The sequence below is a fragment of the Geotrypetes seraphini genome, chromosome 2, assembly GCF_902459505.1.
Source record: "Geotrypetes seraphini chromosome 2, aGeoSer1.1, whole genome shotgun sequence".
NCBI classification, from domain to species: domain Eukaryota; kingdom Metazoa; phylum Chordata; class Amphibia; order Gymnophiona; family Dermophiidae; genus Geotrypetes; species Geotrypetes seraphini.
In genome coordinates this window covers 463,258,726-463,276,891 of record NC_047085.1, presented here as the reverse complement: position 1 = coordinate 463,276,891, position 18,166 = coordinate 463,258,726, and the positions used below count along the sequence as shown (strand labels likewise).

The window sequence follows — 18,166 nt, the reverse complement described above, 5'->3', positions numbered from 1 at the left end:
TTTTTTGTGGAGTTTTTTGATTTTTGTTTTTTTTAACTTCACTGTCTCTAATGGGTATCCATCCATTCAACACAATGTAACACAGATTTGAAGGATTTAATAATTTTGTTACCACCATGACTTACCACATATACTCAAATATAACTGACCTGAACATAAACCGAGGCAACCTTTTTCTCCCTCAAAAAAGGAGGGGAAAAAAGGATGACTTGAATATAAACCAGGTTTGAGGGGGGTGAAGAGGGAGATTATATTCTAGTACCCTGCCTTGCACCCAGCCCTCCTTCCCTGCACCCCCCCCCCCCCAATGCCTACTGCAGGCTGCTCTTTGCTGCAGGTAGCCAAGGGAGAGGCTGTTAATAGTGAGTCCAAGTAAGGGGACCAGTGAGAAAGGAGCCTTGGAAAGGTCTCATATGTGCTCAGCACCATTGACCCCAGAGCCTGCAAATAATGTCACACCATGAGGGATGGTCTCTGGAATAGCTCTAAAATCTACTTCTGGAGCTTCAGTCTGCATAGCTCTGGAAGAAACACTTGGCCCAAGGCCTTGTCGAACAAGACTCCCGGATAGTCCAGGCAATGAGTTGGTTCCAGCTAACTCTTCCTGAAGTTGACTATCCAGCCCAAGATCTGGAGGAGTTTCACCACTCTCAAAACTGCCAGCACTCCTTCCTCCTTGGATGGAGCTCTGATAAGCCAATCGTCCAGATTTGGGCACACCTGAATCCCAGTTTTACTGAGCTGCGTGCTATCACCATTATCACCTTGGTAAAAGGTGCAAGGTGCCAGGCCAAAGGGGAACGTAGAGAACTGAAATGCTGCTCCAGCACATGAAAATCAAAGTACCTCCTGTAGGCCAGGAAAACGGGAATATGAAGATTGGTCCTTGGTTCCAGGCGGAATTACTTGCGTCACTCGACCTGATGGAGACCTAATGGTCTTCATGCAGAAGTGCGGTATCTTCAGAGCCGCATTGACTGACTTGAGGTCTAGAATCGGTCTGCAATTGTCTGAGCCTCTCTTTGGCACAATGAAGTAAATGGAGTATCTGCCCAAACCTGACTCTATGACCTGAAGAGCCAGTAGTCTTTTCATCATAGCCTGAACTTTGAGGGCTCTCTCTGGCAGGCTGGCCGGAGGAGTTACATAGCGGTCTGGCAGGAGGACACAGAACTCAATTTTGTACCTCTCCCGGATGACGTCTAGATCCTAGCGGTCTGCGCCAATCTGAGACCAGTCTGACCAAAAAGCAGACAGACTGCCCCCTATTTGGGGAAGCTTAGCCTCTGCTCTGGTGTCATTGTGCTTTGAATCTCCGACACAATCCCTGAAAGGGTCTTTACATTGTTTGGCTGCCCAAATACATATGAAATCTTCGGAAGCCTCGAAAATTGCCCCAACCCAAACACCAGGCTGTCCAGTAAGAATTTGGGGCGACAGCCCATCATACTGGCCAACAGGTCATCTAGGCCCTTGCCAAAGAGCATCTACTCCTGAAATGTAAGCCTGCTTAGCATATCTTTAGGAAGCATTTCCTATCCACTGTATGATCCACAGCATCCATTGGGTGGAGATAACATAGGCCGAGACTTTGGACATAACTCTGATAAGATCATACAAAGCATCTGCAATATAATTCACGCTAGAGAGGAGCATTTGGGGATCTTTTCCATCTATTGGGTCAGAGGCTGTAGTGAAAGGGTTCAGGGCCTGTAAGTCTAAGAACAGCATTGTATTGTTTCATGACTTGTTTGTCTTTTTTGACCGTTGCTCTAGCTGGCTCATGGCCCTAGCCTGCGTCACCCAAGCTCTTGTCAGTATTACCTGCTGAAACCTGGTAGTGTCTGTTAGTTGTTTTGCAGAGAGAACAGATATCTGTTCTGAACGTATTTGAACCTTTGTATATTGATAACAGCAGGCAGATGACTTGTTTTTGGACATGTGCTATCCTGTGTGTTTGAAAGGTAAACATTGCATACGAATGTTACTATAAAGTAGTATCTGCCTAGGAGGGAAGGGTCAGCACAGCTGTTGCAGTTAGTGATTTGATCATCAGGCATGTAGATAGCTGGGTGGCTGGTGGGCGTGAAGATTGCCTGGTCACTTGCCTGCCTGGTGCGAAGGTGGCGGACCTCATGAATCACTTATATAGGATTACAGATAGTCCTAGGGAGGAGCCAGCTGTCTTGGTACACGTAGGTACCAATAACATAGAAAACTGTGGGCGGGAGTTTCTGGAAGCCAAATTTTGGCTCTTAGGTAGAAAGCTGAAATCCAGATCCTCCAGGGTAGCAATTTTAGAAATGCTCCCAGTTTCATGTGCAGGACCCAAGAAGCAGGCAGAGCTCTGAAGTCTCAATGTGTGGTTGAGACAATGGTGCAGGGATGAGGGATTTAGATTTCTTAGGAACTGGGCAACCTTCTGGGAAAGGGGGAGCTTGTTCCAAAAGGATGGACTCCACCTTAACCGGGATGGAACCAGGCTGCTGGCGCTAATGTTTAAAAGGAGATAGAGCAGCAAGTGAGTTAAGAGAAGACAAAAGAAAACAGAGACCAGAGCCTGAGACCAATTTCATGTGAAGAATAAAATGACCAGAACAAGAGGTAGAAAAAAAAATTATTTTCTATTTTGCGATTAGAATATATCAGATTTGAAATATGTATCCTGCTAGAGCTCGTTAGACATAACTGGGAACTGCAAAGCCCAGGCTGTGCTTCTTTAGCTTCCAGCTGGCTTAGGGCTCTGTCTGACCAGGGGCTAGTTGCCCTAGTTGCACTTCCCTAACACTATTCCTGCTTTGTGTGACTGAAGTATTCGGCTGCCTTGATTTTTCTATGTAGCATTCAGTAATAATGTGACTTCAGTTTTCTCAATAGTGGAGGGGATATTTGTGAGGGGAGACAGGGGTTTTGTTATCCTTGCTCTGTATTATTTGTGATTTATAAAATGACAATTCTACAGAATATTGTTGCTTTTTATACTTTAATAAAATAAATTCAGTATAAAACTATCTGAGGCTTGTGCGAATAGGATCTGATGGTTTGTGGGGATGGGGCGGGGACCAAGCTCACAGGGACACATTTTTTCCCCTGTGTCATTCTCTAGTGTTGAGCAACCAAAAAGCCAAATGGCAGAAATACAAATAAAAGATACAAGAGAAATATAGAAAATGTTTTTAAATAAAAAACAAAGTAACTGTTTTACACAGGACATGACTGGTTTACTTATTTTAGAACTAAACAGGTTACCAGATCAGCAGGGTGCTCTACTTCCATCTCATCATCACTATCATCTTCTACTCTTTGCCATTTTTCGACAGGATTCGCCAACAAAGTATCCGTTAATAAATTCTTTAATCTTTCCCATAATTCTTCTTTCTGTTTATTCGTTAGTTCCTGCAGCAATTCGTTCAGATCAAAAGGATCAGTACCACCTTTCTGCAAGGTAATCAAAGAACAAAAGAATGAAAGAAAAATCCAATAGTCCAGGGCAGAATAGTATGGAGGAAAAGTACAGTGGAACCTTGGTTTACGAGCATAATTCGTTCCAGAAGCATGCTCGTAAACCAAGTTACTCGTATATCAAAGCAAGTTTCCCCATAGGAAGTAAGGGAAACTCGCTTGAAGCATTCCAACCCACCCCCACCCCCCAAGTCCAGCGGTGCTGCTCCACCTTAACCCCCTCCTCCGAGCCCACCGGCGCTGCTCCACATCCCCCCTGCGATCCGGCATCCTTCCAGTTCGTGCCCCCCACCGCGATTTGGCATCCCCCATGCACCTACCCACTCACCCAAACACATTGGATTACCCCATATGGCACCAGCACCAGCAACAATGCCAGGACATGCCAGTGCCCAAAGATCTACCGTCTTCCTTTTGCTGGGCCTTGAGCATCTGCGCATGTTCAAGGCCTTCTAGTCTCACTCTCTCCAAGAGATCTTCGGGCACCGGCATGTCCTGTGCGTTGGTGCTGGTGCCATATGGGGGTAAGCCAATGTGTTTGGGTGGGTGGGTGCGTGGGGATGCCAACTCGTTGGGGGGGGGGGGCACTCGTAAATTGAGTCAAGCTCGGTTTCCGAGGTGCCGATTTTGCAAATGTTTTGCTCGTCTTGCAAAACACTCGCAAACCAGTGCACTCGTAAACCGAAGTTTGACTGTACTCTGTTTTGTGACAGACAATAAATAGCAAGTCTCAAACGTCACCAATTCAGAGAATCTATGAAATTTTCCCAGAGTTAAGCAAAAAACATCTTAACAGAAACTGATTTCTTCCATTTTCATGTATGTCTCTGTTTAACAACTAGGATAAATATATTTCCTCCCTATACTTAACACATAATACTTGATTCACTTACAAATGAGTTGATTTGACTCAGGAGTTTAATTTAATTTTTGCCTATTCTAAAAGGTACTATAAGGGTATTAAGGCCCTTTTTTACTAAGCTGCAGTAGAAGTTTCTACCGCAGCCTGGGGCGCTAAATACTCCAATGCTGCTCAGATGCTAATAGGAATACTATGATCATCAGAGCAGCGTTAGAGCATTTAGCGCTCCAGGCCATGGTAGAAATCTCTACTGCGGCTGGTAAAACAGGAGGGGGGTGTTAAATTTCTAGTCATGCATTCATTGATGTCTACTGGTTCAAATACAAAAAAAAATCCAAAATAACAAAAATATTTTTTTAATTTATGTTTTAAATTTTTATTTCTCTTCAGACCTAAGCGGATTACAAATTTAACAAACATGGCAAACTGTTCACCACAATTAGATCACCAATATAGTATATAGTAGATAAAAGTTTGTCTCCTCTTTTGGCACAGACTTCTTGTTACTAATCCAGGAAGCCCATGTTGAAGAAGTGGTAAAACCATGGCAAGTGCTTGAGCCTGCAGTGGCTCAGAGACCCTGAATTTAATTATTAATGTTGCAGGCTGAATCCTGCTGCACCACAGGAATCTTTATGGCTGACTGGTGAGAAAAAACAAGATTAGGGGATGTTTCCATACCAGCCATCACCTTATCTGGTGCTTTGGGTCAATTCACCCCTGATTGGGACAGAAAAAATGCGGGTGTTCTTCAAAAAGCAAGGGAGAAAAAACTAAAGAAGACAGAAAAAGATAAGAAAAATAAGGAGAAAACATTAGCGGAAAAGGGATAAGAAGGAGAAATGGAAAAATCCAAAGCATTAAAAGGAGTGAAACTGTGGAAAAGAAAAGCAAAAAAAACCCCACCAAACAAACCAAACAACAATCTCAACACCCACACAAGCAGATACAATAAAATGATAATCTTGTTTCTGTTGACATACACAGTAATCCGTACATTGGGTGATCAATCCATGCTCACGAACCACTTGCAGAAGGGTGTCAATCACTTCTTTCAGTTTCTCCTCCTTCACCAGTGGAGTATAGCTCCCTCTTCAATTTGTACCTAAAGCAATCGAGCTCCACAATAACAGCAGTAAATAAACTGAGTGCCCTTAGGATGGGTCCCAAAGTGATGGGCTGGGTCAGGAACTGGTTGAGTGGAAGGCGACAGAGGGTAGTGATCAATGGAGATCGCTCTGAGGAAAGGGATGTTACCAGTGGTGTGCCTCAAGGTTCTGTTCTTGGGCCTGTTCTGTTTAACATTTTTATAAATGATATATTTTTTTTTAAAATTCTTTATTCATTTTCATATTTTACATGAAGTGTACAAAATATTGAGTTACAACTAATGAATACACAATATCACTTTTATATCTATTACATAATATTCTGAACAAATTTTTTTTATCCCCTCTCCAACCCCCCACCCTTCAAGTACTTTCCAATCACCTTATACATATTGTATACCATATTATAACATGTTATGTAAAATTATTTTCACTACCCCCCTCCATGTGTGCCATAAAGAAGACAAGAAAAAGAAGAAAAGAAGAAGATAAATCCTATTATTCATTCAGTACAATACTTTGTCAATGGCCCCCATATTTTTATAAATTTAGGATATGTCCCTCTTTGCTATTACTCTTTCCATTTTGAATATATGACAAATTGTATTCCACCAAAATGTATAATTAAGGTTACTATGATTCTTCCAGTTATTGGTTATATGCTGAATGGCAACCCCTGTCATGACTAGTAAAAGCTTGTTATTTTCTGGTGAAATTTGACTTTTTTTTCCTCATCATCATTCCAAATAACACTGTATCATATGATATTGCTACATGATTTTCCATCAATTTATTAATTTGTGGCCAAATTGCATTCCAAAAACTTTTAATGTAGGGACAATAATACAGTAAATGATCCAACGTCCCAGGTTCCAGATTACAGTGCCAGCATTTATTGGACTTAGAACTATCTAATTTTTGCAAACGTGTAGGGGTCCAAAAAGCTCTATGTAATAAAAAGAACCAAGTTTGTCTCATAGATGCTGACAGTGTACATCTCATTCTCCAAGACCAAATTAGTGGCCATTGAGATGCAGTAATTTGATGCTTAATCTCAATGCTCCAAATGTCTCTTAGACCATTTTTTGGTTTTTTATTCAAATATCCAGATATTAATTTATACCACAATGCGGCTTGATGCCCTAGGAAGTCTGCTTGGAAGCATAAGAACTCTAAACTATATTGATTATTCAATGTTTTCCATTCAGGGAACCCAACCTGAATGGCCTGCTTCAATTGCAACCATTTAAAACTTTGTTTTTTACTAAGACCAAATCTATGTTGCAATTGTGAAAATTCCAGCAGTTTACCTTCCGAAATAACATCATTCAGAGATCTAATGCCTGCAATAATCCAGTCCTTCCAAAGGATTTGAGCTCCGCCAATTTTAATCTTGGAGTTTATCCATAAAGACTGATTAGTTGACTTGTTTATTGGGACAGGTGTTAATTTACTAATAAACCTCAATGTTTTCCAAGTATCCATTAATATCTTATTTTCTCTGTATCTTCTAGGCATGTTGATACTTGGAAGATGAACTAAATTTAGGGGAAACATAAGGTGCCATTCCAAATATAACCAATCCGGTGCATTATCTATCAGTTCTGGCGTAAAATATAGGCTTGATGGTACCTATAAAAATTTGGAAAATTTACCCCTCCCTCCTTAATTGATTTTTGCAAAGATACCAAAGCTATTCTATGCGTTTTACCAAGCCAAAGAAATTTCGTTAAAATGCTATTAAGCTTTTTATAAAAGGACCCCTGAAAATAAATAGGTATCATACTCATTAATGGGATAAAAGATGATAATGGTTTTATAAATGATATTGCTGAAAGGTTGTCAGGTAAGATTTGCCTCTTTGCAGATGATACCAAAATCTGCAATAGAGTAGACACGCCGGATGGTGTGAATAACATGAAGAAAGACCTAGCGAAGCTTGAAGAATAGTCTGAAATTTGGCAGCTAAAATTTAATGCTAAGAAATGCAAGGTCATGTATTAGAGCTGCAAAAACCAGAGGAATGGTACAGTTTAGGGAGTGAAGAATCTATGTGCACGACTGAAGAGCGGGACTTGGGTGCGATTGTGTGATGATCTTAAGGTGGCCAAACAGGTTGAAAAGGTGACGGCAAAAGCTAGAAGGATGCTAGGTTGCATAGGGAGAGGTATGGCCAGTAGGAAAAAGGAAGTACTGATGCCTCTGTATAAGGCTCTAGTGAGACCTCATTTAGAATATTGTGTACAATTCTGGAGGCCGCACCTTCAAAAAGATATAAAAAGGATGGAGTTGGTCCAGAGGAAGGCTACTAAAATGGTGTGTGGTCTTTGTGATAAGGAGTATGGGGACAGACATAAAGATCTCAATCTGTATACTTTGAAGGAAAGGTGGGAGAGGAGAGATATGATAGAGACGTTTAAATACCTACGTAATATAAATGCGCACGAATCGAGTCTCTTTCATGTGAAAGGAAACTGCAATGAGAGGGCTTAGGATGAAATTAAGAGGTGATAGGCTCCGGAGTAATCTGAGGAAATACTTTTTTACCGAAAGGGTGGTAGATATGTGGAACAGTCTCCCAGAAGAGGTGGTGGAAGCAGAGACTGTCTGAATTCAAGAGGGCCTTCAGAGAGAGAAAAAGATAATGGTTACTGTGGATGGGCATACTAGATGGGCCACTTCGCTTTTATCTGCCATCATGTTTCTAAGCTTAAGCTGACAATAAACAGAAAATCTTAAGCAATTTCTTAAAATGTTGATATGAAATAGTTGGTTATCAAACTACAGTGGTACCTTGATTTACAAGCATAATTCATTGCAGAAGCATGCTCGTAATCCAAAGTACTCGTATATCAAATCAAAGTTCCCCATAGAAAATAATGGCAACGCAAACGATTCATTCCACAACCCAAAATGTGCCATCAGGAACTGGGAGGAAGTGGCGAGTTGCGGCCCAAGGGTGGGTAGCTGTCTGGATGCCGGGTGCTGTAGTTTGTAGGTGGCCAGCCACGCACAACTATCGGAGTCCATGTACAGCTGCAGGCAGCGCTGCTTCAGGGAGATGCATCTGCTGTCCGCAAGCCTTCCATACCTCATTAGAGAACCCCCGAGCCCATGTAGCCGAGCACCGTCCCACGTGTGCGTTATGTAAAAACACGCACGTCGATGAGGTCAGATATAATTAGCAAAAAATAATTTTATTTCAACATCCACTGCTCAACTATAAGAATTAGGGAGGGATAGGGGATTATTATATTAATGTTAAAATTGATATTAATATATGAGTTAATCAAGTGTGTATTCAAGTTTCTATTGAGTTTATTTGTAACACTTGTTGTAACACAAAAAATGAATAAAGATTTAAAACTGAAAAAAAGAATTAGTGGCAATATGTAATCAGTAACAACTATAGAAAAAAATAGACAAATATAGAGCAAAATATAGACAGCAGATATAAATTCTCAAAAGGACACATTTTGATCACTAAATCGAAAATAAAATAATTTTTCCTACCTTTGATGGCTAGTGATTTAATAATAATAATAACTTTATTCTTATATACCGCCACAATCTTGCGACACTGACCCTGCAATTCTCCTTGTACTATCACAAGATGTTCAATGCTATACTCTGTAATTCGCTGTCTGTACAGCTTTTCTTCATTGTGAACATAGTAACATAGTACTATGTTACTATGTTACTATGTTCACAATGAAGAAAAGCTGTACAGACAGCGAATTACAGAGTATAGCATTGAACATCTTGTGATAGTACAAGGAGAATTACAGGGTCAGTGAATTACACGGTTTCACAATGAGTAACTTTATACAATCGGCGGAATTGAGAGCATAAGTAGGAAAAGAGAAAGGAGATTGCGCGGTCAATGAGTTACAAGGTGCAAGACTGAATAGATGATAAAGATAACTTAAGAATGTTGATGAGAAATAATTTGTTATCTTGGTACATTAACGGAGGACGGGCACCAGTGAGAAAACTGGTAACAATTAAAGGTGGAATTTTGGCTGATGAGGGTGGACGGGCTCCTTAGGATGGGAGGAGGCTCTGATTTTAGGGGGGAAGTCTGGTTAGGTTATGAATTTCTTAAATAGGGTGGTTTTTAGTTCTTTCCTAAAGACACTATATGATTCTCTGGCGGCATCGGTGAAGTAGCCTAGCCAAGTGTGCAGTCTATCTGCTTGGAATTTAAATGTTCTGTCAAAGAAGGTACGATATCTACAGCCTGTGATATTTGGGTAGGTAAAGAGGTTACGGTTTCTGGTAGGCCTGGTAGAGGAGTGGAATTCAAAGTGAGGTAGTAGGTAGCTGGGGGCCAATCCCCAGATTAGTTTGTAGCAGAGGCAGGAGAATTTGAATAGAATTCGTGCTTCAATTGGTAACCAATGAAGGAGTCTGTAGAATGGACTAACATGATCGCTTTTCTTTAGTCCGAATATTAAACAGATGGCCGTATTTTGAACTATTTTCAGTTTTCTCACATTTTTTTTAGGTATCCCCAAGTAGACAATGTTGCAGTAATCCAGGGTGGATATAATCAGTGACTGTACCAATATTCTGAAGGATAGCGGATCGAAGTATTTTTTAATGGTTTTCAGTTTCCAAAGGATGAAGAAGCATTTTTTAGTCACTGAGTTTATGTGATCGGTCAAGGTCAAGTGGGTGTCCAGGGTGACTCCCAGTATTTTTATGGTTTTTAGTATTGGGTGATCATGGCCATTTACATGTATTGTAGTTGCGGAGATTTTTTCGTTTGGGCTAGCAAGGAAAATCTTTGTCTTTTCTGAGTTTAGTTTCAGTTTGAAGTTTAAAGTCCATTTTTCTATTTCGGTCATGATGGAGGAGATATGTTTTGAGTTGGCTGAGGTCACATTTGTTATTGGTATTAATATGGAGATGTCATCTGCGTATATGTAATAAGTTAGGTTAAGCTTTTGTAATAGGTGGCCTAGGGAGGAGATGTATATATTGAACAAGGTGGGAGATAGGGGGGAGCCTTGTGGGACTCCCGAAGGGCTTTTCCAGGGTTTAGAGTCTCTGGATGCACTTCCTTCTGACTGTGCATCCAATATTTTGTTCTTTCTGCCTCCTGCACGCTTCCTCTCCTCAGAGCTCATTCCCTTCTCCAAACAACCTCTCTCTCTCTGTCCTTCCATGAACAAAAGAACTGCTGCTGCTGGGTCAGACCAGTGGTCCATCATGCCCAGCAGTCCGCTCACACGGCGGCCCTTAAGTTAAAGACAAGTGCCCTAACTGAGACTAGCCTTACCTGTATACGTTCTGGTTCAGCAGGAACTTGTCTAGCTTTGTCTTGAATCCCTGGAGGGTGTTTTCCCCCCCAACATTTCTCCCTCTCTCATCCCCCGGATCATGTGCAGCATTTTTCACCACTGTCCACCAGCCCCATGCCCATTTCTCCTTCTATCACCCCTCTCCAGCACCATGCCACATCTCTTCCTCCATCACTATGTCCAATATTCCTCCCCTTCAATCTGTCCCTCTGTTCTCTCTCCACCACCATATCCAACATTTCTCCCTCTCATCCTTCTTCCCTATGCATCTCTATCTCTCTCTCTATGCCCAATTTTCCTCTTTCTTCCTTTCCCCATGTGCCACCATCTCTTTCCCTCTTACTCCCACACTCATGCCCAATAATTCTCCCTTTCTATTCCCTCTTATCTTCCAATTTAGTGCCCCCTTCCCCCCTCCCTTCTGTGTCCCATATTCATGCCACCTCTCTTCCTTCTAAGTCGAGTTCGTGCCTCCTCCCCTCTGCCTTCCAGTCATTGTCCCAGAATCGTGCCCCTCCAATGACCCTATGTGCTCCTCCCCCTCCTTTCTCCCTTTGTCTGTGTCCCCTTATTTGTTCAAGCTGCACTCGCTCCATCTGCCTTCAGCGGCTTATTGGGGGGGACACGCAGGCAGCAATTCACACACTGCATGTGGCTGACCCACAAGGCTTTTTTAAAGACACATTCTTGTTTAAAAACATTTTAATCTTGAAATTTATCTTCTACTGTTAATGTTCTGTTTGATATTTGTCATTGCATTAAGATTAACTGGGTTTGTTCCCAATAATAGAAATATATTGTTATCCGCCATGAACTCATAAGGGCTTTGGCGGAATATAAGTCAGAATGTAATATAAATACTGTCTTTTTACATACATTGGACAACGTATTGTGAAAGAAGTTGTTATGAAGGACACATAAGGATAAGTAGTTAAGAAAGCACAGGATTATGTACACTTACTAAATATAGTACTTACATGAAGCTGAATAAAATGCAAGAAATTTTCCATAGATTTTTCTACAGTAGCTTGCAGAAATGCTTCACGTTTTGACATAATGGGCAATTTCTTCCTGCAGCTTTCAAACTAGGGAAAGAAGCCAAAGAAAATGAGTAATGACTATTTGAAAAACTGTCTTACATTAAAAATGAGTTTGTCATCTTCTGTCTACCTTATTTCCCCCCACCTCCCTTTTTTAAAATCAAGCTGCAATATTGGTTTATAGTGCGGGCCGGTGAAGTAAGTGCTCTGATGCTTATAGGCATTCTATGAGCATCAGAGCATTTACTGCTCCGGCCCATGCTAAAAAGCTCTAGTGCAGCTTGATAAATGGGGCCATTAGTTAAGTGCATATCTTGTCAAGTGATTATATTTTCATTTCATAATTTTAAAAAAATGGTAACCATGACTAAACTAAACCTTAAGTTTATATACCGTATCCTCTCCATACATATGGGTTAAAAATCTAACTAGATCACAAAGCTAATAGGTTAATGTATGATGCCCTTCCCTCAAAATAGGTCAGACATGAGAGATAATGGAGATGTGAATACTATTAAACCAGTGGTTAATTTCTTTAAATTTTGCTGAGCTCCATTTTCAAACATATATTTTCTTTTTTTCTGCTAATGAATCTCCAGCACACCAAGAAAAAATGATGTGATTATACAGACCCAGGCTATGCTACTTAAGGGAGGCTGAATGTGTATTCCTGCTCTGAAATGTAGTCCCTGAATTGTGAAAAAAGTCATCAGCATAGGATTTTAAAGAATACTATAAAAATAGACCAGACATTCTATTTCCTCTGTGTTATTTTAAAGTTAACTTTTCTTTCAGCCTTCTTGTCATTTTTGCTTTCACACTCTTAACACTTTGTGTACAACACTGAATAACTATCTCTGGGCCTCCCTACATCGATCCTTTGTCTGTGTTTTTTCTATTCTATGTTTTTCTACAAGTGTCTCACAAACTTTCTGGCCGGTGGCACACTAAACCCAGTGCCTTGGCCAGAAGGAACCTGAAGTGTGTAGTTGTCGACGCGATGACATCATGCACATGCATGACATCATCGTGTCGATGTCCATGCATTCGTGGAAGCCCATCTTGCCGTAACCTGCTTCAGTGGAGGGATCCAGGTGGAGGGGAGGTGCAGGGAGAGGAGGACAGATGCCGGCGAGGAAGAGAGTCATCCGCGCCAGCTGACTGCCTACTGGACGTTCCTCTCACTGCGAGAGACATGTCCTGTAGGCAGTCAGCTGGCACGGATGATTCTCCTCCTCGCCGATGTGTCGCAGTACACCTAAATCTCAAGAGGCACACAGTTTGCGATATACTGCTCTACGAGATAATAAACTCCAATAAATAAATAAATGTTATTGGGGCCAACCTCTCTCTAGATTTCCAGCTCAAAAGCCATCTGTGTTCTGTGGAGATAGGCATAATGATTAACACTATTTATCATTCTGTTACTTTCAATTAGAGTCCACTTGAAGTTTTGTTAGTAATAAAAGAGAACTGGCACTTCCGATTCACTACCTTTCAGAAGGTGACACAAACCAGAGAGGAAAACTTGAAACATTAAAAATATAATCTAATCTTTGGTTTATATACTGGGTCATCTCCCAGTGGAGCTCGACTCGGTTCACATATAATTAAGACTAGAGTACATAGCAGAAAACATAGAAGAAGGAAGAACTAATTAAAAACTAAAGTACATAATATCTGAAACAAAAAGAAAAAGTGTATTGCCTGACACAAAGATCAAAGCTAATGAATATGCATTTTCCTATTCAGCTAATGCTACAGAATAACCTATAAAATTTGAGCTCTGAACACAGCAGACAGGACTCTGCCCTGTCTGGCCATAGAAAGATTTATTTTGCCAGCAGTGCAGCCTCCCATCTGTGTCACCCTGTTCATGCGTCTGCTAGTTTTGTTTTGTGTAACATGGTATCTTATATTAGTACTCATTAGTGTTTGGTATGTATTAGGATAGAGCTTTAAAGGCACAATTATTTCAAAATATTTCTCAGATAAGCTAAAAGATCCAAAAAGAAATAACTTCAGCTTATAGAGTAGGATTCTAATGAATATTAAATAAATTTAAAGGAATCTTGGAACTTCAGAGGTGACACTCCTTGGACCAGTTTAGGTAGTGAGTGAACTTCCACCATTTATCTTAATTAGTTCCATTTGTGTTATTCTTTGTTCATTTATTTATTTATTTTTCTTTTCAAAGTGCTTTAAAGAATAGAACAAGCAAGGAGTCAAACAGACCCAACAACACTAACGAAGAACAAACAACATAAAATAACTGGAGCAAACCACAAAAAGAACAAAGGATTCAAAATATACTTTATAACATCTTCTCTTATTGTGTTATTTTGCAAAAATCTTTAAAAATATTGTTTCTTCAAATCATTTCAGACCCAATAATTAAATCCTTAAGCAACATACTGCACAATGCAAACAAAGGAGAGAAACATCAGAATCATGAACGGAAAGGGATCATCATGGGGCTTCTTATAGCGCTCAGCTATTCTAGTAGTCACTTCACCATCCTAATCTTTTTTAATCATTTGTTTCTCCCTCCCTGATCTCTTAAATTCTAATAAATTTTTTTTTTGTTGTTAGTTTCAACACATCAATGAAACACCAAAGTAATAAATAAGGAATAAACTTTCCCAAAGTGTGGGGCACCACATAACTGTCTGTCAGACCACCAGCGCTGTTCAAGTTACAAAGCAGAAGTAAATGCACTGACTGAAGTCCACAGGAATTGAATTGGCTTCGGTGTATTTACCCTGGCTTTATAAAAGACCCCCTAAGCAAATTAGACGAAGTAGGTGCATATTATTCACATGTTTATGTATGTATACGTTCACAAGTTTATAAAAGCCCCTACAGCACGCAAAAAAGCTTTAGTGTTGAGAAAAGCTTTATAGAAGTACTTCTCTCCCCTGTGAGTCTAATCGCCCATAAAGGAAACGACATAAACACCTCTCAGATATTAGGCTCTCTCGGAAAGTTACAGCGGATCATGTCGCCCTGACCCCACTATAATCTGCTATAGGAGACCATGAAACTGGGTCTTTCAAAGAAGCAGCACAAGACCTTTTTTTACATAGTGTTCATAGCTTATTTATTAAATTTTCTATACTGTTCTCTCAGAACAGTTTGCATTAATTTATTCAGGTACTCAAGCATTTTTTTCCTGTCTGTCCCAACGGGCTCACAATCTATCTAATGTACCTGGGGCAATAAGGGGGGGGGGGGGATAGTGACTTGCCCAGAGTCACAAGGAGCAGCATGGGTATGAACCCAGAAATCCTAGGGGGCTGAGGCTGTAGCTTCAACCACTGTGTCACACACTCCCTAAGACATAATCTCCGTCCTCTCACCTCCTCCTGCTCTACTTTACCTACAGGGTTCGTCTCCCGCTATCAATTTCCCCAAAACGAGTTCAAAACATTCCGCGCTTTCCAGTTCAAACCCACGACAACTGCCAGTCGGCTTCTCTTCCGGAAATTACGCCATCACGTTTGCGACGGACTTAACGTATGTGCTGAGAACAGCGCGGTTACGTTGGCAACGTAGCTTTTCTTTTTCCTCGTTTCAAGTAGTGGAAAGTGGTTGTTTTTTTCGTGAAATGTTGATTCCCTTTCACGCTACAAACCGAAGGATTTATTATTTATTTTTTTTTGCAGCTATTTACGTGGAGAGCGAACCCCAAATTCATTCTTGCTTCCCCCACCCCATTCATTTCCCTTGGCCAACGGTAATAGAGGGCTTGTTTTAACATCACAAAAAGCTCTCTTGACTGCTGCTTACTATGACTAACGTGCGTTTATATTGCTTATCTTATGATTGAAAAGCAAATGCTTGTTACTGGGGTAAGAGGGACTGTGAGCGTCGCAGGTTGTCGAGCCCTGAAATAGGCTGAAGTTCATTTGCTGACTTGCTTTAGTTTATTAATTTGGATTTTGGAGCTTTTAATCCTGGACGGACAATTTAAAGACAGCTGTCGGATTTGATGGGATTTCCAGTGAGATCTGGAGAAAGAGCCTTTCTAGTATTAAAGCACGTTAATCAGGTTTTCTATTCCGCCTTTACCTACTCCGAGGTCGGATTATGTTACCCAGTAAGTTCCAATGGACAGAAGGACATTTAATAGGGTTGCTTGTACAGGTAGCTCAGAATAACTATTAATACAGTTAGGTCATAGTTTCAACTACAGTAGAACCTCTGTAAATTGACCACCCAAGGAAGTAGTACAGTGTTCTCCCCAGAAATTTTTTCCAGCTGGGTGGCATGAAAAAGCCGGGTGGGGCGGGATGGGGAAATTTGGTGGTGGGGAAAATTAAGGGCTCCTTTTACTAAGCTGCAATAGCGTTTTTAGCATGTGCTGAATTGCCGCGCTACACGGCTAGAACTAACGCCAGCTCAATGCTGGCATTAGCATCTAGCACGTGCGGCAATTCTGCGCTAGCTAAGTGCATGGTAAAACTGCTAGCGCAGCTTAGTAAAAGGATCCCTAAATGTGTACTAGTTGTATTAGTTAATTATTGTTAGTTATTTTCCAATGGTCAAAGACTGCCTTCCTTAAGGTTTGACACTTGTCCCATAATTTTTTATTAAATTTAAGAAGTATCCAATTCTAGAAGTGAATAATTAGATAGTTGCCCTCTTTCAAATGGTATAGAGCAGCGTCTCTCAAACTTTTTTTAACTCCGGCACACTAAACGGAGCTAATGTTTTTTGTGGCACACTAAATGCAGCAAATAGTTTTCATGGCTGGAAAAAATTTCTGGGGAGAACACTGTTGCCGTTAGTTTTCAAGGTCCAATCACGTCAAAGACTGATGCTTATCTGGGCAGTTGTATAATAAAAAGAATGGATAAGATAACGAGAAGTGAAATTGTCATGAATCAGAGGGATACATACCCTGTAGGTCCTAAAAGCAGGCTTGTGGATTAGATATAAACTATGAAGGCAGTGGTGTACCTAGCATATGTGACACCCGAGGCCCATCATTTTTTGACCCCCCCCCCCCCCCCATCTGTATGAAAAACATGATTTTTAGTAACAATCCACACATCACACAAGAGTGTACCTAGGAAAAGGCAGAATCTTACATACTGCAGTGAGCAGTACAACATCAATACACCCATTGTAAAACTAAACAAGCCAGTCTAGTACAGATCAATCCTACACAGTCAATCCTAACTGAAAACCATGTCTCGAACACACAGAACACAGAAAACACCTTCGCCTATTATGGAATATGTAATCACAAACTAACCCCTCTCCCTTTTACAAAACTATAATGTGGTTTTTAGCCATGGTGGTAACAGTTCAGACTCTCATAGAATTCTGAGCAATTACCACCATGGCCGTGCTAAAAAAACGCTCTACAGTTTTGTAAAAGGGGGGATAAAATAGAAAAACGTAGACAAAGGTTAAATTGAACCACCAAGAAGCTGGACTCTGTATACAATGCAACACCACAGAAACAGCGATGCATCTCCCCTAAAGCAAAAAAATAAATATAATTTTTTTCTACATTGTCGTCTCTGGTTTCTGCTTTCCTCATAGTCTTGTCACTCTCTTCCTTTCATCCACTGTTTACCGTCTCTCTGCCCCTTCTATATGGCATCTTCTCTCCTTGTATTCCCCTTCCATCCCTCCCTTCACCCCTATTATTCTGGCATCCATCTTCTTCCCTTCCCTCCTCCAATGGTCTGGCATCTCTCTCCTGTTCTTCCCTTCCCTCTCCCACACGCCCATGGTCTGGCATTTCACTCTCTCCTTTCCCTTCTCCCCATTTCCATCAGCATCTGCCCCCTTTCTTTCCCTCCAACCCAATTCCATCCAGTATCCTTCCCCCTTATATCTCTCTCTCCTTTCCCTGCACATCAATTCCATCAGCATCTGCCCCCTTTCTTTCCCTCCATCACCATTCCATACCACCCTGACCCCCTTTTTCTCCCTCTACCACCCTTCTATGCTCCTCTCTCCCTCCAAACCAGCAAGGTCCCATGATGACTGCTTCTGTTGCCTCTGCCTCAGGAAGATGTAAGTGATGTTGGACGGGGTGGGCCGGCAGACGCAGGGAGTTGTGGCAAGGTTCCGCAATGACTGCAGCTGCCAGTCCACCCCTTCCGACGCCACTTACATCTTCCGGAGGCAGAGGCGGCAAATGCAGTCATCACAGGACCTTCTTGCACTTCAGTGTGGCTGCCGACTCTGCTTCGGAATAAGTACGGTAGCCGCGCTGAGGTGTAGGTGCCATTTAGAGCAGCTCAGAAGGTTCTGGATCCAGCCGGCTGTGTACCCCCCTAAGGCTGGCACCCGGGGCGGTCTGCCACTGTATGAGGGGACAAAAAATAATAAAAAGAATGGATAACTTGACCGATTTAGACATGTCAT

General features: G+C 41.3%; 1 protein-coding gene across 5 annotated transcripts in view; it reads right to left on the bottom strand.

Annotated features, from left to right (window-relative positions):
- NCAPG2 (non-SMC condensin II complex subunit G2) overlaps positions 1–15,315 on the bottom strand; it is a 180,663-nt gene extending 165,348 nt beyond the window's left edge. For 2 of the 5 annotated variants that reach the window (XM_033931597.1, XM_033931598.1), the window contains exons 1-3: positions 15,139–15,310; positions 11,717–11,824; positions 3,250–3,438 (exon numbers count right to left, since the gene is read on the bottom strand). In XM_033931597.1, the coding sequence (XP_033787488.1) occupies positions 3,250–3,438; positions 11,717–11,794 (267 nt within the window). In that variant the 5' untranslated portion in view covers positions 11,795–11,824; positions 15,139–15,310. Of the gene's footprint in view, positions 1–3,249; positions 3,439–11,716; positions 11,825–15,138 lie in introns of all 5 variants that reach the window. The other 3 variants (XM_033931595.1, XM_033931593.1, XM_033931596.1) reach the window with 3 other exon arrangements.
- Between the last annotated feature and the right edge of the window lie 2,851 nt (positions 15,316–18,166).